This window comes from Leptodactylus fuscus, chromosome 5, assembly GCF_031893055.1.
Source record: "Leptodactylus fuscus isolate aLepFus1 chromosome 5, aLepFus1.hap2, whole genome shotgun sequence".
Taxonomy (NCBI): Eukaryota; Metazoa; Chordata; class Amphibia; order Anura; family Leptodactylidae; genus Leptodactylus; species Leptodactylus fuscus.
Window position 1 is genome coordinate 110,874,956 of NC_134269.1, and position 19,969 is coordinate 110,894,924.

The 19,969-nt window shown below is 39.8% G+C and overlaps 1 protein-coding gene across 1 annotated transcript in view; it reads right to left on the reverse strand.

Annotated features, from left to right (window-relative positions):
- Positions 1-65: 65 nt before the first annotated feature.
- Positions 66-19,969, reverse strand: part of DMTF1 (cyclin D binding myb like transcription factor 1) — a 35,409-nt gene continuing 15,505 nt past the window's right edge. Inside the window, exons 10-16 of the mRNA XM_075274031.1 lie at positions 18,599-18,750; positions 17,984-18,193; positions 16,913-16,992; positions 16,159-16,317; positions 12,258-12,632; positions 9,650-9,791; positions 66-3,265 (exon numbers count right to left, since the gene is read on the reverse strand). Coding sequence (XP_075130132.1) covers positions 3,168-3,265; positions 9,650-9,791; positions 12,258-12,632; positions 16,159-16,317; positions 16,913-16,992; positions 17,984-18,193; positions 18,599-18,750 — 1,216 coding nt within the window. The 3' untranslated portion in view covers positions 66-3,167. The remainder of the gene's footprint in view (positions 3,266-9,649; positions 9,792-12,257; positions 12,633-16,158; positions 16,318-16,912; positions 16,993-17,983; positions 18,194-18,598; positions 18,751-19,969) is intronic.

Genomic DNA, 19,969 nt, shown 5'->3' on the forward strand with positions numbered 1-19,969 from the left:
TCGGAGTAGCACAAACTGAGAGAACAAAGAATGCAGAATGTTAAATATTCTTTATTTTCCTTAAATATTATACAGTTTCTTTTTACTATGCAACAGATGTCAGTAAGTACTGTCACATGACCAAAATTGTAATATTAGAAAGTGAAAGACATTTTGAATATGAGAATTTAAATAAATAATTTACATGCCTGTCTATTCACATTATTGAAACTAAAAGTATACAGTTAAAAGGCATCTAGAAGGATGACATTTGTGCTCAAGACTGACGCTAGACAACTTTGGCCACATACTGTTTCTAGGCAAGAATATGTGAGCCAATGCAGACTTCAACAATGACCATAACTTTTGTGCTAGACTTGTCCATCAGCTATGTACATTGCCCTCTAGTTAGTTGTGGTGTTGAATACTGTAAAAGAATACTAGTCATTGAGACTAGGTCCATATTAGAAGGGGAAATACTCCTTACTAGCATCAATCCTACAGTACACATTGCAATGGCTTACACAAAAATGCACTGTCGAATTTCCATTACAGAAATTTAGAAGTGTGACCCCCAGCCTAAAATATGAAATGTGCAAATATGACTGAGATTCGCAGCTCTATATTTATGGTGGCAATCGTGAATTCTCTTCAGCAATATATACCATGACTGTATATATATCCATAAGACTGAAATGCTGCATTTTCTGCATAGAAATTCTGTAGTGTTTCAATCCCATGGGAAAATACTTTTAAGCTCTTCACATGCTGCTGATTTTCTCTGAATAATCAGCATCATAATAATGGGTGAGCCAGGTTTTTTTTTTTCCCTTTTCTGCAGGTTTTGTAAAAACGTTTTCACTTCATTATTGTGAACCTGGGAAACCCCTGGTGCTAGAGTTTTGGTTAGTACCCGGCTTCTTGCTGCTATAGCACTAGGACCTTTGTCAGACAGTAGACAAGGTGACTGAAATAGTGTATAGATTTTAGTGTTCTTTTAAAAGGGAACCTGTCACCAGGATTGGGATTACTAAACCATAAATTTCCGACCCCAAACCTGCTCATATAGAGTGCAGTCTTCAGAAAATTATCATGAAACTTGCTGGATATGAGACTGGGACATCATCAGACACGTGTAGTGAGATTTACTATCCGTTAGATTCTTCTCTAGTAAGATTTACATTTGTTTTCTTGAAACTGTAAAAATCTGTTTAACCCTTTTCCCTTTCGTCCACCTATTTATACATCCGGCCAGGGTGGCACTACTGTAGCTGAGTACATATGTAGTTTATCTTTATTACTAATCATGATTTCTCAGGATTGGTTAGGGCTGTGAAGATTATCTTGGATTAATTTTAAAGATGAGAATATCAGGATCTTCATGATAGCCGTAACCGATTTGATGATGATCCTGGGATTAACATCTTTAAAATGATTCCAAGCTCATCTTCATAGCCCTAATGGATCCAGAGATATGGGGCTTTAAAGTGTCGTCCTGCCTTCGGCTACATCTTGGAGCTGGGGGAAGGGAAGGGAACAGAACTATAGACTGCAGAGATGATGGGAAATCATCGTCTGTGTATACTAAACTTTTGCTCTCTGATTGTCATATACTGGATAATGTAATACCCCTCTGAACATAACCAGGAAACGTATTGGCGCTCTGACCCTGACGTTTACCATCGTCCAGATCGTGTCGCCAAAGAGTTATACCAAAACACTTACACGACACATACACAAAGTCATCAATAGAGTTAACATTTGACCCTGTCCCTATTCTGTCCATACCTGATCTTTATAGAGTAAAATACGCCAACCGCTTCTCTAGTAATATGTTACTAGCAATAACTACTATTACTAGCAATGAACATACAAAGCACTTCTAAGAGGCGGAAAAGTTCAATGAGTCAGATAACACATTTTTAGCCTTTAAATGTCACCATATAAAATCCCAGTTTTTGGTAGCTTTCAGGTTGATATAAGGGTGGGCAGTTTGTTTTTTTTTTTTTTTTTTGCACCCACCGTCCAAACAAAATACCTGGACATGTTTGAAGGTGCTTGTTCGTATACAGTAGCAAGTGGAATTTTGACAATGCTGCAAGTACCTACTTTCAGAAAATATATAGGGTTTGTGCGTGTTGGGGGGTGGTGTTTAGTGTAATTTATTTTTTTTTAACATTACAATTTAGGTTAGATTTGTCCATCTCAAAACTATGAAAATTGGCCTGGCTACCAGAGGTGCAAAGTTTCTGGAAACCCCTAGCAACGAAAGGGTTAAAATTGTCAGGTTTGGGACCCTGCATAAGAATCTGCTGGTAATTTCCTGGCCCCGTATCTCGTGGCACATTCCTTTTTAAGTTACTAGTTTCTGTTCAACATTAGATCTGCTAAATTGATTTCTACGAATGTTCATCTCTCTTCACAGTATACAGTAACTGCTGGAAAAGGGAACTGATTCTCATGAATATTTGTAAGATGATGGCTTGTTTTTATGGACAGTCTGTGGTGGAAAAATCAGTTTTCTTTTTCGATACTGAAACCTTTATATTAAGTATTATGTACATTAGCACCATTTGTATCACCCTGGATATCCTTCACAGCCTAGTAAAAGGCATGATTTACATCTTTAGCTGGGCTTGCCATCTCCATCCAGTTAGTCTACTGATGGTACTGTATTAAATGTACCAAAATGACAACCTCATGGACATGATTTACTATTTGGTAATTTACTTGCTCATCCAACTAAGTAAAACCCTAGCGATGCATTTCTGTAAACATTACAATAGACAAAAACAGGGTGGAACATGGAAGAGTAATGTTAAATATGGTTTACAATAGGAGTTTCACCTCTTGCAAGATTGGCCTGGTAAAGTCTGTTTTAGTGTTGTGGAGAAGTTCTGTGGTTTGGGGTCCTTGTACAGAACCTCTAAATACATTCTCAAACCTTAAGCTGGAATGTTCCATTTACCAGATAGTGACTCTTTCCTTCTTCCCCCTCATGCTCTAGTTAACCAAAATATACTTGAAATCTGAAATTGACGACTGTGACGGTAGAAGCTGGTGATGATATAGTGCAAATTTTGCTGTGGTAAAATAGCAGATTTGGTGCAATAGCAAACTAAAACATAAGGGTGTTGGAGTGGAATGGGTGCAGCAAGTCATAGACAGGAATGCAGATATAGAACATGTTATAAATCCTCAATATCTTTAGAGTCGTCAGAATCTGGTCCATCGATTGAGGAGTCAATTCGGTGAACCCTGTCCCTGTGATGCTGCAAAATCGGATCTAAAGGAAAAAAAAAGAGAAGCAGAGTTATTAACATGGCTAATACCAGCACGATGTAAAACTATAAGGCCCTATTCACATCATTTTGTGAATGTATGTTTGGCTGGTGTATTTTATGTATTTATTTTATAGAGTGGGTTACTTTGGGTAATATATTACAACCTTCTGCTAGTTGGGGTTAGCTAGGAAGTGTAGGGGAGGATGAGGTTTAGGCTAGACACTTGTCTACGCAGTGTATGTGGCCATTTTGTTGGAAGGAATCCCCCAAATACTCTTTAATTTTCCTATATAAAACTACCTCCTCTTGCTATAATCATACCATAGCTTGCCAGGATTTCACTTTCAGGATTCTGAGAAAGCTGTGTAACATACCAAGTAATGCAGTAATACAGACTGCTAAATACTAAATACCTAAATAAATCCCCCTGTTTGCTCCAACAGCGTGCCAAAAGCTTGCTTGATTCAGGAGCATTTCAGGGTTCTGAGAAAGCTGAGTAACACATGTGGCGCTCTGATAGAGAATACTACATTTATCTAGATAAATTCAATTCTTTAGCACATAATTGTGCCAGATCATTTCAGATGTGCTTTTCGGGGGCTCAGGAAAGTTTGGTAGCAGGTATTGCTATATTAGGGAATGGTGAGTACTAAATATACCTAAGTAAGCCTTCCTCCTTAATTGTTCCTTAACATAACAGATGTAATTTTCTTTCAAGCTCCTGCATAAACTGGTTTTACTTATGTCAGTGCTGTAATACTGATGGCTGCTGAAGCAAAATTTACCTCTTTCTAAATTATGGCAGTCTTTCAGGAAACTGGGAAAGCTGGGAGATTTACACAAAGTTGATGAAAACCACACGCATGTACTCTTCCCCTCTTCCTGCTGTATTTCATGCTCTGGTGCTGCACAGTCTCACATTGAAGGGGACTCCATTACATCATTAGACTGATGCTAGTGCTAGTAGCTGGTCTCCATCTGGTAATGGCACTGCACAGATACACAAACACTGTCTGCAAGATTTCTGCTAAACTGCCCAGAGGTGCAATGTAGCATCGACTCCTGCAGATATAGCCACAAATTAACTATAGATTGTATAATTTTTATTCTTGGTTTTCAGGGTTTAGTGTCCCTTTAACGTTTATCATTTATAAAGGATGCAAAAGTATGCCAGTTGCACAAAAAAAAAAAAATTGCAGCTTTGTATTATTTTGCAATTTTTCCCCACTTTTCAACAGTGCAGGTTAAAGAGATGTGTTTTAATGGGATGGACAACCTTCCCCAAAAACCCAACGGCTTCCTCCGCAGATCAATAGATTTACTATACCTTACCAGCACTCTATCTCCGGCAATCCCCATTGAAATGGATGGAGTGGTACACTCTGTCTGACCATCCACACCATTCAAAACTGGAGCGCAAAACACGCCCGTTCTTGATCTGTGTGGGAAGGGGGGATTCCAGCTGTGGGCCTCCAAACAATCGGCAAGTTACCCCTATCCACAGAACTTGCTATGGCCGGGCAACTCCAGGAAGGCTAAACCCCAATTTTAAAAATGTCAAAAACCCCAATGGACCCCATTATATTCAATAGGGTCCATATGTTAGTGCTATTTTAGTGGTCTTCCTCTTCATTGTTCTGGTCCATTGAAAGGAGGGGTGATGCTAGTATGAACCTAGTGTCAGTGGGGTACACTGTTTAAAGGGGTTTTCCAGGCAAAAATGGACAAGCCATTTACGTTTTAAAGGGACACTATCATAAAAAGTCATTTTTAGTTAAGCACATCCTTGCATAGGCTTTAGAAATGCTATTCCATACCTACCTTTAGTATGTAAATTGCCTCAGTGGTTTCTGAATAAGTCTGTCTTTATTCACATGCTAATGAGCTTCCACCCAGCAAAGGAAGTTCCCAGCAGCACTCGTCCCTGCTATTATCTCCTATGTGTGTGTGCAAACAGGAAGCTGAGTCATCAGCAGCAGATGTGCATAGGAAACAATAGGAGAGGAGTGCACGATGTATCGTGTACCAGTCTAATTAGCATATGAATAAAAACGGACTTATTCAGAAACCACTGAGGCAATCTACATACTAAAGGTAGGTGTGGAATAGCCTTTCTAAAGGCTATGCAATGATGTGATTAATTAAAAATGACTTTTCCCAGTGATAGAGCCCCTTTAAATCAGCTGTGGATAGTGCAAAAAAATTACTCCCCTTTCACAGTGCTACGCGGTACCTCCCAGCGCCATCCGTTCCTTTTCTTGCTCTGGTGTCTTCTCATGGGTCTCTTTCTGAATTCTGCTGAGGCCAAGAGACCCGTGATGTCACAGGTAGTAACATCGCATGCCCTTCGCTAAGGCTGCCGAATGGCCTCAGCGGTTATTGTGTGGCTGGGACTTCTGCCACACATCATCACTGGACCGAGAAGACCAAATCACGCTGGGAGGTACCGGAGCACCGTGGAAAGGCGAGTATGAATTTTAATTTCTTATTTTTCACTGCCCCTGGCTGACTTAAAACTTAAATCGGTTGTCTATTTTTGCTTGGACAACCCCTTTAATAAATTTGACTTTAATAAATTTGTATTCCAGAGCACTTTTGTCTTTTAGCCGTCTGCCTCTCCATTGTTCTGATCCTCTGAAAGGAGGGGCAATGCTAGTGTGAACTTAGTATCAGTGGGGGTACACTTCTTAGTAAATTTGACTTGTACTCCAAAGGACTTTAGTCTTTCTCCCCATTTTTGTTTTGCACTCTTATACTGCAGAAGTATCAAGACCATTGTTTAAAAGTGTACAGATCATAAGGATTCAGGGGACCATTATGGAAATTGCTGATCTCTGCCATGATCTGTGGGTTTGTCTGGGCTTCTTGTTATGAGATAGTAGATTACATTATTCAGATACAGTGAAACCTCTATGATCCAACCACTCTAATTTGCACAAAAGGTATTCTTCTAAAAGAAAAAGAGTATACAGAATGCAGGCTAAGGTGTCAGCAAGTATGTACATTCTCCTCCCCCCCCCCCAAAAAAAAAAAAACAAGCAATGATGTAAGAGTCCATGTATTTTATGCTGCAGCATATTACACAGAACTAGGCCAAGACTAGTTCTGATAAAACAGTCCTGGTACTGTACACAAATCAATCCAACCCACAGACATTCAAAAATAGGGAGTACCAACTCTTGGTAAAAACAATGCCTAATTCAATAAGGCACTATCATACTGCTCGTGAGATTGCCTTTAAATCATCTATAAGACCATCAAGACCTTCAATAATAGCGGTTAAATTAGTGTGAGGTAATTCAGGGTACCAAATAAGTCCAGCGAGTGTCAAAACCACCTCCTAAAGAGAGGATCCAGCTACAGGATCAGTGTAACAACAGTGCAGAGCTTGCTGGGGAATGGCAACAGGCAGGTGTCAGTATATCTGCGTGGATTTTGGAGAATGTCCTGGTATGCAGAAGGGCAGCAAAGAAGCCACTTATCTCCAATAAAGGCATGAAGAAGACTGACTTTCTGCAGGAAGTGCAAGGACTGGGGTAAAGTTATTTTCTCTGATGAAGCCTCCTTCAGACTAGAAGAATGCCCAGAGAAGAAAGGTGAGCACTAGCATTAGGCCTCTGTCATGCCAACAATAAAGCATCTCAAGACCATTCCTGAATAGGGTTCCTTTTCATCTAATGGGGCATTCACACTTGTGCCCTTGTCCACCATCCTAGTCCCCAGAGAAATGGGATGGCTTCCCGGCAGTCAGTTTTAAAACCCATTGATTTAAGTGAGATCACTCAAAACATGCTCCAAGAGCAACTTCTTAAGCATTAATACTTATAGCTGCTAAACCTTCGAAATGTGTCTTAAGTCATTGAAGGGGCTCTCCAGGTTCACCAAATAATGGTTATGTGATGAACACACAGGTGCACAACTTGTTATAGTACAGTAATCACAGCTTTGTCTTATAACACGCTGTGCACCTGGGTGACCATTACATGACCGTGGACTGCTGGTCCTTAATGGGTTAATGACTAGATGCATTGTGAAGGTTTAGTAGCTACATGTCAAGCAGACCTTTGGCGATGATACATTTCCTAGAGTGAAAGCCGAGTATATCTAATACTTATTTAGTGCTTGTTCAGAGTCATTTCCCGCGCTGCAGTCACTAAAGAACCAAGACAGCACTGAAGAGTTAGAAGCAGACCTCCCTATGTATAAAGCACAGCATTTCATTTGACATTTTTATTTATTTATAAAAAAAAAAAAAAAAAAAGGGGCTTCAAAAGTAATGGAAAATATAAAGTGCTAAACCAACTCCTGGCTTTGGCCAAAGAAAAAAAAACTGACCTCGGCTTCATGCAATTTTCTATTAAATGTATCTTCTCCCTGAAGCAGTGGATATGAGATCAGATAGATACTGAATTATTTAAGGTATTTTAAAGATGGCTGGTCAGGGATGGAGCCCATTGAATATCCATGAACTAACATACAGAACATTGCAGACCATAAACCACTTATCACTTAAAACTAAACAGGGCCAACTTTGCATCTTACAATAGGTTCACAATAGTGCCAGCTCTTCATCATTTGTTGGTGGAACGCCAAAACAGCAGTTACATAAGGAGCCCAGTGGACTATAATGGGATCTAACCAGTGTCTGCCATTTTGAAACAGAAAGTCCTCCGTACAAGCCTCCCCCCATGCTGTTTTTCAGCAGTCACTTCAATGGAGTCTCCAATACAGACTCCGATGCAGATGTAACCCCATCCTTATGGGAATAAAGGAAATGAGAAGAGGAGACAGCAGGCCAAGCTGCTTGAAACAAGGAGATGGGGAAAACCCCCTTTTAAAGGATTGCATATAATAAGGCTCCTTCACACTTGGTTCCTCTATATCCGCGGTGGACACATCCTTCTTGAGTTGGTGATTTTCATGCTATTTTTCCATCATGATTGATTTGGCATGTATCCATTTTTATGAAGACATTAACGGCTAAGATTTAGCTTTATTCCTTAACTTTTGATCCCTTCTTGGATGCCGGATAATTACTTATATAGTACCAACATATTCAGTAGCATTTTAAAGACATTTTCTGTCAGTATATATCTATAGAAAAACATGCATAGTCTCTCTCTTACACACACATACACACTTGGAGGGCCACAGGTTGTGCAATACTCTTGTATGAGGAGCAGTTTTACACAACCTATGTGGCTCTGCAGCTGTTGCCAAACTACAGCTCTCATCGTCCCAACCTGTTAAAGCATGACGGGAGTTGTAGTTTTGCGACAGGTGGCCCTGCAGTGGAATTTGCCTATGTTAATGTGGGACACACCAGTCGTGTGATGGAAGCATGTACAGACACTGCAGGCCTGCGCCGCCTGGCCCCCCCACAGAATACTATGCTCCACAGAGGCCCGATACTATTATTATACACTGGGGTTGCCCCAGAGTTCACTGCTGGGGCTTGTTATTGAGAATCAGTGGTCATGTGGGGCACACTGATGGCACATGGATGGAAGTCACAGGCTGGAAGAGACCCGAAGAGGATCCTGAGGATTGTTGGAAGCCCAGGAGAGGAGAGTATAACTGTTTGTTACTTTTGTTCTGCCTCCCCTGGAGACTATGTGTATAGCAGTCAGGGAACCAGGCTTTCCCCAATCGCTATAATGGTGCCACGGGCCCTTTGCCACTCTAGGCGACCCTGATCCTACCTCCTGTGAGCACGCTACATCAAAGTCACCCCACTTCACTACATTCAGATTATAAAATGCACCCCCATTTTATAGTCCGAAAAATACAGTATATAGGTTAGTATGTATTTGAATATATAAAGTATATATACATAGATTATAATGTGTGTGTGCACATAGCAAGTAACAAGATAAGGAGAGTACTGCATACCAGAAGATATACTGGGCAGAGAAAGAGGATATGAGGAGGGTGTACTGTGAGTGGATGAAAAACTGCTAGGAGGTGCAGTGTGAGGAAGCTGGAAAGGAGCGCTGCCTAGAAAAGCACTGATACTCCAACAACCAGGAACTGTTACAGGAGCGTAAAAATAAGAGAATTGGGCCAAACAAACATAAAAGTATTCAGATATGTTTGTTCTTTCATATAACAAACATTTCCTGCCTTCAGTCACAGAAAACCCTTTAAACCATAACAATTTTTGAGTTGTATCCTTGGCAGTAAAATTATCACTGACATTCTTACATACAAGTAAAAAGAGGAATCTCAGTTATTAAAGAACCCGCTATATATTTCAACATCTAGTTTGGTTCCAGTTACTTCATAAAGTAAGGTTGTTCCTTTCAGTCTATGTGGTTGGTCTTTACTAGTTTTTTTTTTTTTTTACCTAAATCAGAGGTAAACAAGTGAAATCTACCAAGCACTACCTGCAAGTGTGGTAAGTGGAAGCACAGACTTTCCATCAATATCATCGGATTGTATGTAACTGTGGCACGACGGGACTATCAACACTGTTCCTTCTATAGCTGACTGACCAATGTGTTCTTCAAGGGCAGAAGGCCTGAGATCCTACACCAAGAGAAAAAGTCAGATTCCATTAAAAAGACACCAGTATACATAACAAAGAACACTGCACCTGGGGTTAGAAACAATTATGTTAAAATGTATATACAGTCTTCTTTTTTTTTTCTATGATGCATGTAAAGTAAAATAAATTTCCTTTGGCAGGTATACAGTCCAATGAAAAAGTTTGGGCACCCCTATTAATCTTAATCATTTTTAGTTCTAAATATTTTGGTGTTTGCAACAGCCATTTCAGTTTGATATATCTAATAACTGATGGACACAGTAATATTTCAGGATTGAAATGAGGTTTATTGTACTAACAGAAAATGCGCAATATGCATTAAACCAAAATTTGACCGGTGCAAAAATATGGGCACCTCAACAGAAAAGTGACATTAATATTTAGTACATCCTCCTTTTGCAAAGATAACAGCCTCTAGTCGCTTCCTGTAGTTTTTAATCAGTTCCTGGATCCTGGATGAAGGTATTTTGGACCATTTCTTTCTACAAAACAATTCAAGTTCAGTTAAGTTTGATGGTCGCCGAACATGGACAGCCCGCTCTCAAATGATCTGAAAACAAAGATTGTTCAACATAGTTGTTCAGGGGAAGGATACAAAACGTTGTCTCAGAGATTTAACCTGTCAGTTTCCACTGTGAGGAACATAGTAAGGAAATGGAAGACCACAGGGACAGTTCTTGTTAAGCCCAGAAGTGGCAGGCCAAGAAAAATATCAGAAAGGCAGAGAAGAAGAATGGTGAGAACAGTCAAGGACAATCCACAGACCACCTCCAAAGAGCTGCAGCATCATCTTGCTGCAGATGGTGTTACTGTGCATCGGTCAACTATACAGCGTACTTTGCACAAATAGAAGCTGTATGGGAGAGTGATGAGAAAGAAGTCGTTTCTGCACGTACGCCACAAATAGAGTTGCCTGAGGTATGAAAAAGCACATTTGGACAAGGCAGCTTCATTTTGGAAACAAAAATTGAGTTGTTTGGTTATAAAAAAAAAGGCGTTATGCATGGCGTCCAAAAAGAAACAGCATTCCAAGAAAAACACATGCTACCCACTGTAAAATTTGGTGGAGGTTCCATCATGCTTTGGGGCTGTGTGGCCAATGTCGGCATTGGGAATCTTGTTAAAGTTGAGAGTCGCATGGATTCCACTCAGTATCAGCAGATTCTTGAGAATAATGTTCAAGAATCAGTGACGAAGTTGAAGTTACGCCGGGGATGGATATTTCAGCAAGACAATGATCCAAAACACCGCTCCAAATCCTCAGGCATTCATGCAGAGGAACAATTACAATGTTCTGGAATGGCCATCCCAGTCCCCAGACCTGAATATCATTGAACATCTGTGGGATGATTTGAAGCGGGCTGTCCATGCTCGGCGACCATCTAACTTAACTGAACTTGAATTGTTTGTCCAAAATACCTTTATCCAGGATCCAGGAACTGATTAAAAGCTACAGGAAGCGACTAGAGGCTGTTATCTTTGCAAAAGGAGGATCTACTAAATATTAATGTCACTTTTCTGTTGAGGTGCCCATACTTTTGCACCGGTCAAATTTTGGTTTAATGCATATTGCACATTTTCTGTTAGTACAATAAACCTCATTTCAATCCTGAAATATTACTGTGTCCATCAGTTATTAGATATATCAAACTGAAATGGCTGTTGCAAATACCAAAATATTTAGAACTAAAAATGATTAAGATTAATAGGGGTGCCCAAACTTTTTCATAGGACTGTATATGCTACCATATGTTAATATGCTTTCCTTCTCCTCCAGTTGTGAAGCGGTTTGCTCTTGGCATCATTCATTAGGTTACTCCATATCTCCATTCACTTCCAAGTACCACCACGGGCCATGATATGGGGTTTCAGTACCAACTGTCATGTACATGTATGGAACCATACAATGAATATCAATACCATGATGTAGGAGTGTTATTTTTTGTTTTGTTTTTTAAGATTTTCTCACAATACATGTTCAGTGCAACCCTTTAATAATCCATATGTGACTTTGTTTGCCATTTGTCCCCCGCACCTGTTCATGTGCTGTATAGCAGTTGCTTGTGTTGCTTTTATATTTTTTTTCTAAACATATCAGGCCAGAGGAAGTCTTTCAGACTGAAACATTGGTACCAACTAATCTACAACTTATTTATCCTGAATATTTCATCTTGTTACTATGTTACATATGGCAAATGTCCCTTAAAATGTCCATGTACTGTATGAATGTGCTGGAACATTTGCAGTTGCTTCCTGCTCTTGCAAATAAATCAGGGATTCCCCTCTACTCACTTAGATATCCTTAAATGGTATTTTAGAAGGATTTTGTAACCCCAGAAACACCTTTTCACTAATGCCAATGTCTACAATCTTTAAAATCATACCGGTAAATAAAACAAATATTTAAATATATACCGCACATACAGTTTCATTTCTAACATCCTTACTTTTTTTACATAGTTATCCATCAAGTTAATGTGACGCCCATCTGTCTTTATGTCTGCACTTGACATATTCTCTGCATTTGTCCCAGGATGATGTACAAGTTTCACAGTACCCCGGATGCCCATAGTTATGGACTGCTCAGTGCAATATAGAGAGTCCTGGGTGACATTTATGTCTGTGCTGTCCTGGGAAAGACAGTCTGTTTTCAGAGACCTCTGAACACTGTGCAAGGCATTCTGCCGCAATTGAGAATCAACAGAAAGCTCAGTCTGTGCAACGGGTGAAGAGATGTCATCAGAAGCCAATGTGCGAATTATAATCCCTGGCGTATGACAGTGGACGGTGACATTGTCACTTGCATTTAGGAGGTTTTCAGGCTGTGGACAGATACAAGAAAAAGGAGTTTATACAGCATGTCTGTTTGCTAGCAGAGATTACACAGAAAAAAAAGTAAAATTTGTGTATGGTTCCGTCTTTTGCAATTACATTGTTAAGCAGTTTGTACAAAGGCTATGTTCTCTTAACAACTAGTCAGAGATATACTATATTATATTATCCATGCTGCTGTAACACACTGAATTTCCCCATGGACGGTCTAAATGGTGGGTTAAAGGATTATCTTATCTTAAAAGGAAAAAGAAATCAGAAACAGAAAAGAACCACCTTGATTTGAATGGAACAAACACAACTCACAACCTAGAGGATTACAAGGGAGAAGTAGAAAGGGTGACCGCTCAGAACACCCAGCAGAGGAACAAAACGTTTTAGGTAAACTAGAAGACAAAGAGAACTACACTTGGGAAGTCTTTTATGGGAGGTCTTCTGCCACTCCAGGATGAAAAAGAATGGAAAAACCTCTGATCATTGTTGATTATACAGAGAACTGTATGGAAGTATAACCGCACTTTGGCCTCTGGACTATACTCACAAAAAACATAGTGAGGCCATAGAAATTCCATGCAAATGCTGATCAAAGTCAGGGCTGAACCTGGGAACCTGGGGTTTCAAGGTAACCACTAAGATTTCAAGGTAATCACAAAGCCGCCATGCTGTCCTATGAAAGAGAGTCCTGTTCTGAGAAAGAGGCATTTGCAGAACGACCACAAGGAAGGCCCAGCGTTTCCCAGGAAAAAGGCCAAATTCTGCAGAAGCAGTATCCTCCTTCTGAATCAGGAACATTTAGGGAGGAAAGCTTCGAGGCCCCAGAAAACTGTCAGAAAGTCAGGAAAAGGGTGTTCATCCTTGGGCCTGAGTAGAGGAGGAGCGATATGCAACTAAAGCTAAGAATTAAGTCTGATCCAATATTATCCAACCCATATATGGCAGAAAACTGGAACAGGCAGGAACTGAAGGCAGCCCCTAACAGTGAATGTGGTCTCCAAAGGAGGTCTCACAGTGAGGCACAATAGCTTGTGTGTTGACAACAGGTCATTTGCTGAGAAGCAAAGCTGCAACTGGACAGGTCAGACCAAGCAGACCTTGCAAAGTCAGGAAGGCAAAGTTTAGTTAATCAAAACTCGCCTCAAAAGGGCTAACTCAGGAGGACCATAGAGACCCCATGAATAGAAACCTAAAAAAAGAAACCTTAAAGTGTTCAACTATACTGGGGTCCGCCTGGTTTCCGACCCCAAAGAGGCGGAAACATGCAGAGAGAAATGTCCTGCTTGCAGGACTTTTCCCTTTGCATCTTCTTAAGTAGAATCGGGGACAGAAACCCCAAACGGAAACATGACAGAGATGTAAACCTAACCATAACGAATCTGCCCATCAATCTGGACAACTGATATGATTTTATGAACGTTGGTTATTTCAGTTCAGTTATTATTAGCAATCTTTTACCTGCAGTTTTGTTCAGACGAAAACTGTCCAAACTGGAAATGCTATTATAAAGTGGGGTCTTAGGTCTATGGGAGGTGAGCAAACATAACAAACAGTGTTATTGACTTCCCGTAAGACTCTGGCGCTGGTCTTCGCACTGAAGAAACCCCAGAGTGCAGTTCAGACTGAACTAAATTGCTGGGCGAACTTCACAAGACGAATCTCACAAAGTTTGCCCATTACATGCTAATAAAAAAAGGTTTTTGCCTAAATACTATTAATACTAATAATTCACTATTAATCGTAATCGAGATAAAATGCTAAATTGATTTAAGTCGTGATTAGAGATGAGTGAACACTATTCGGAACAGCCGTCCGACCGTTCCGAATAGCACGCTCCCATAGAAATGAATGTAAGCGGCCGGCACACAAACTTTGCCGGCGGCCGGTCGCTTAACCCCCCGCGTACCGGCTACGTCCATTCATTTCTATGGCAGCGTGCTATTTGAAACGGCTGTTTCTAATAGTGTTCGCTCATCTCTAGTCATGATCATCCAGTCCTACTTCGTACAGTCTAAAAATGGCAAACATTTTAACCATATCTCACACCAAAAAGGGGATGAAATCCAAAGGTATATAGATGAATACAAAAAGACTATCTTACCGCACTCTCCTTTGTGTCCCCCATTGATTTCAATGAGTAAGGAAAGGAATTTTTTTCCCCTGAAATGGGACAATTGGCTTGAGCCTCATGGGGTTTTTTTTTGTCTTCCCCTGGATCAACATTGTAGGGATTGTAGGGTTATAGGTTGGACTTGATGGAATGATGACTTCATCCAACCTCATCTACTATGTAACTATATAAAAAGGTTAAAATCAATGGTAGCTTATGGATATGTGGATCTCTTTCGGTACATATGCCTAAAATGTTCTTGTGACCAGGTGTAAACAGAGGTCTATACAGTTTATTATCTTGAACCTATTTTGGCCTCTTTGAACATACACATTGTTTTTTTTTCTATCCATCAGACAATATTGCCACTTTTCAATCTCAATGGGCACTGACTGCTACACTTTCTCTTATAACAAACAACACTTAGCATAAAACATAACTTTTAATGTCAAATATGGTCAGCTAAAATCTTTCAACGGTATAGCTAGGGCTAAAATTAGAATACATAACTATGTATATGTATATATAGTTATGTATTCTAATTTTAGCCCTAGCTATACCGTTGAAAGATTTTAGCTGACCATATTTGACATTAAAAGTTATGTTTTATGCTAAGTGTTGTTTAATATTGCCACTTTTATTTAAAGGAGATGCTTCATCAGAAAATGACCCCACTGTTTATCCACCACTTATGATGGTGATGTCTCAGCTCATGGTGCATTTTAAATGTCCATGTTCCTGACTCTTGTGTAAATTATGTATGCTTTGTTGGGCCATGACGGCATGTCCCCTCCCTGCCAACATTTAAAAAACTGGCATGAATGTTCAAGAAAAACATGAAAAGGAACAATTGCTGGTACTAAAACAGTTGGTGCCAAAAACTGTGCTTTTTATACCATTGGACACATTTACTAACACAGTCTAAATTTTTTTTTTTTGAAGTGCAAAGAAACTAGACATTCTGATGATAGGTTCACACTAGCATTGTGGTCTCCGTTGTTCAGCCACTGACTATAATAAGGTCTGGGGTTTCAAACTGAAAGCGGTGGAGAGAAAAGTCCTCTGTGCAGGACTCTTCTCTCTGCTGATTTTTAGTTGTTTCTGTGACGGAGTCAACACCACTTTTCAGACAACATATAAAAATTGACTAAAGTGATAGATAAATGTGGTTGAAGGCATGCAGGATAGTTTTTCAGCCACAAATTTCTAAAAAGTTCTGGTTTATTTTCATTAGTATACCTGCCCCAGTGTATGTGGTTTCTTAACATGACTTGAGAAACAACAACTTATTACTCCTTAATAGCTTCCAAGCTGTCGACTCTCAGCATTTTACATGACAATAAAAATGTTTACCTTACAGTGGAGTCTTTAAATGATATATACATGCAGTCACGATGTATGTGGTTACTCACAGATAAGGCATGCACAATAATCTGCTCTGGTGATGCTGGGGAGGAGTTTGAGGTCAGGGTCACACCTTGGTTTGATGTCAGAGCTAATGGAAGACTTTGGCTAGAACTTGTCTGCAGGATAAAGGTGCCTGAGGTACCACTTGGCTGTAAATAAAATGACTTTGGAAAAGATAAAGACAAGTTAACAATCATAAATGTTGGATTAAGATAGTATTTCTTTTTACAGCATATAGTTTTGGACACCTTTTGATTTTCTGGCAGTATTTGTTTCTGAAATAAATTTTGTAATATTCTCTACTACAGATGAGCGAGTACTGTTCGGATCAGCCGATCCGAACAGCACGCTCACATAGAAATGAATGGACGTAGCCGGCACACGGGGGGTTAAGCGGCCGGCCGCCGTCAAAGCGGAAGTACCAGGTGCATCCATTCATTTCTATGGAGCGTGCTGTTCGGATCGGCTGATCCGAACAGTACTCGCTCATCTCTATTCTCTACCTCTTACACAGCCCCTTCCTCCCGTACACAGTAACATTCAGTGAGAGGCTGGAACAGCTCTTTAATAGAAGCAAGGGAAAGAAAGAATCCAAAATTTGTTAATAAGGAATATTACAAAATGTACTTATGACACAAATACTGCCAAAAAACTCAAAGGTTGCCTGAAAGTTTAGTTATGCTTTCATTATATAGCAAAAGAACCCAATCAAATACTCTACTGCAAAATGGACAGTAATGTAGTCACCTATTTACTTACTGGTAGGATCTCAAATGTCTGCAGTGTTCCTGATGACAGCGGGTCTGTATCAGCATTAGGAGATGAGGATTCAGGCGAAGCTATAATAAAGGTGTAAAACATGGAGCATTAATAGCTAGACACTATGAATGACTAGAAACTAGTGATACATGCCCAATAGTTTGTATCCACTTCACATATGTGGCATTTCTATGCCTTACTGCCAAGTTACATCACATTTTTTTTAGTAGGTTGGTCGCCCATCCAGACATCCCTGTAAGACCTTCTTTATAGTGATGTGTCATCTCAACAATTAAAATACATAGTATGCCATCACCGCTGCATTTTTTATTTTATACCTTAAATGTAGACGGGTTTTACATGGTCAAAGTCCCTCAATTCAATGGATGTCTAGGTAATTTATTATTTGGAGGCCAGACTATGTTTTACATTCATAAGCAGGCACTAGAATGGAAAATCAGTTGCTAATACAGAAAAATAAAGCCCTGCTTTCTTATCATAATGGAATATTCTTTCCCACAACATTTACACATACATATTTAATTAAAAGGGGTTTCTGGGAATTAAGGGTTATCCTCCATCCAAAGCACAGGGGAGAAATGTCTGATTAGATGAGGTTTCCATGTGCCCTGTATAAATGGAGAGGCAGGTGACGACATGTGAGCCACTGCTTTTTGCATCTGTATGGAACTGCCATAGATAGCTGAGCGGGGTACTTTGGCATCTCTCCCAGTCCCATAAAGTTAAAAGGCGTGACAGCGAGCATGCAACACCTGCACCTCCATTTATACACACCATATGGAACTCCCCCATATTCTGGATCATTTAGGGTCCCACTGGTCAAGTCAATTGCATATGGTTACAGCTGACTATATTTATTGTAAGTTTTCATAGGAAGGATTAGTTGTGTATAAGTGCAATATGACAGTCTGAGTATCTTAATACCAACATTTTTATAAACGTAGAAAGAATTAGATATAGTTTGTTAATATTTGTGAACCTTCTACATTCAGACTATACATGTGTATGTAGTATAAACTATCAGTAATACAATCCTGGTGCCAGGCTTACAAAGGTGAGTGATCTGTACAGGAATCTGCAGCGCTGCCACTGAGCTCTGTGGTAGATTTGGGCTCTCCTCCAAATGAGCCACTCTTATCTGTACGTGCTGCACACCAGACGCTCCGCTTTGGGACTGGATATCCGCTTTGTTCTCTAGCTCCTGAGCACCCAAGAGAGTAGTTTGGTTTTCATGCAATTGCCTCAGGCCTTTTATTAATACTGAAAACAGAAATCCATTATTGTTAATCAGTTCTTCTAAGAAACATCAGATTAAGATACTAGAATCACAGCATGCAGTATGTAGTAGTTTACTGAATCAATCACCTGAGCTATAAAAGGCATCATTTACACAAACGAATAAGCAGATCCATATTATACCAAGTCCAGGTGCTCACATACTCTGTATGATAAAAGATTTTTCCACAATTTCCATTTGCAACCATCCACAGGGATTTTATTGGAGCAGCACCTTGTTTGCTTGACTGCCACTCACTCCAAACTCCTCCTCACTACAATTATGCAGTGTGGGGGGAACGGGGTACTTATTACTTTACAGTCAATGGTGCACAGACAATGCATTTTCCAGAATGCAAATCTCCTGAGCGTTAACTAAAATTACTATACCTGGAAAGGACACATCTTTGTGGTTTGCAATCTGCCGTTTGACAGTCCACCATTTACTTCTGAGCCACTGCGGAGATCGAACACTGCTCCAACCTTCTGCCAGTACATCCCAGTTAATGTCATTTTCATCCAACACGCCAAGTTCTGCTACTCTAGTTATAAAGACACATATTACAAAAAAGCTATTATATACTATGTCATCATTTTAGTTTGCTGAAAATATTAGGCAGGGAGATTGTTGAAGCGTATTTCTCTTTGGATTTTTTTTTCTACTTCACTGCAATTTAGCTTTATACATATCAGTGTATGATATTAACATTTATTTACTTCAGCATCTGATCCAGCACAGAACTGCAATGCAATCTTAGCACTTCGTTTAAAGAGCCACCTAGTGGTGGATTATGGTGATTTCAGCTTCTGTCCATAAAATCTCAAACAGAAATCACCTGACATACTGGGGGTCACCAGGTTTAGGAGCCTAAAACTGGTGCTAAGTACTCTTTAAATAAGCAGCCACCTCCAAGCAGCAAACAAATATTATATACTATTAAATATAATTAGAGACTCTTACTAGAATCCTCAAATTATAATGAACAATATTAAAGGAAGTCTATAATTGGCAATAGCCATTTTTAACTAAACATATCTTTGCATATCCTTTAGAAAGGCTATTCTAGGGAAACCTTTTATTCTTTCATCGGCGCTGCTGTTTTTGAATTAGCCTGGTTTTAGTGATATGCAGATCATCCATCATGGAGCACTAACTATTCCTTGAGCACCGCAGCATCATCAGTATTCCCCTTCGCAACGCCTCCTGTACACAGGATCCCTCCTCCTACAGCTCTTCACTGATTCCAGAAGGCGGTGAGAAAGGGAAGGCTGGTGATGTCGCAGGGCTTAAGGAATAGTTAGAAGGCCTCCGCTGCTCCGTGCTGGATAATATAGTATATCAATAAAACCGGGATGATTCAAAAATGCCAGCGCTGATGAAAAAATAAAAGGTATGCTTGGAATATCCCTTCTAAAGGCTATGCAAAGATATGTTTAGTTAAAAATGGCTATTGCCAAAGATAGACTCCCTTTAAAATAAATACAATCCGATAATTGGCACAATCAAGGAGTATAATGAATTAAAGGAATTTTCCAGGACAAAAATAGAGATGACCTATCCTGAGGATACGTCACCAATATCAGATCTGCTGCTCTAAGTAGCTAATAAACAAAGCATGGAAGAGAAGAAGCTTCTGTATAGCAGTCAGGCCAAGTGACTCTCCCTTTCACTTTAGTGAGAGTTAAACTGCAGTGACTCAGTTCAGCTACTACACAGAACAGCTCAATGGTGGAGCTGCAGGGTATTGAACTCACACCGAT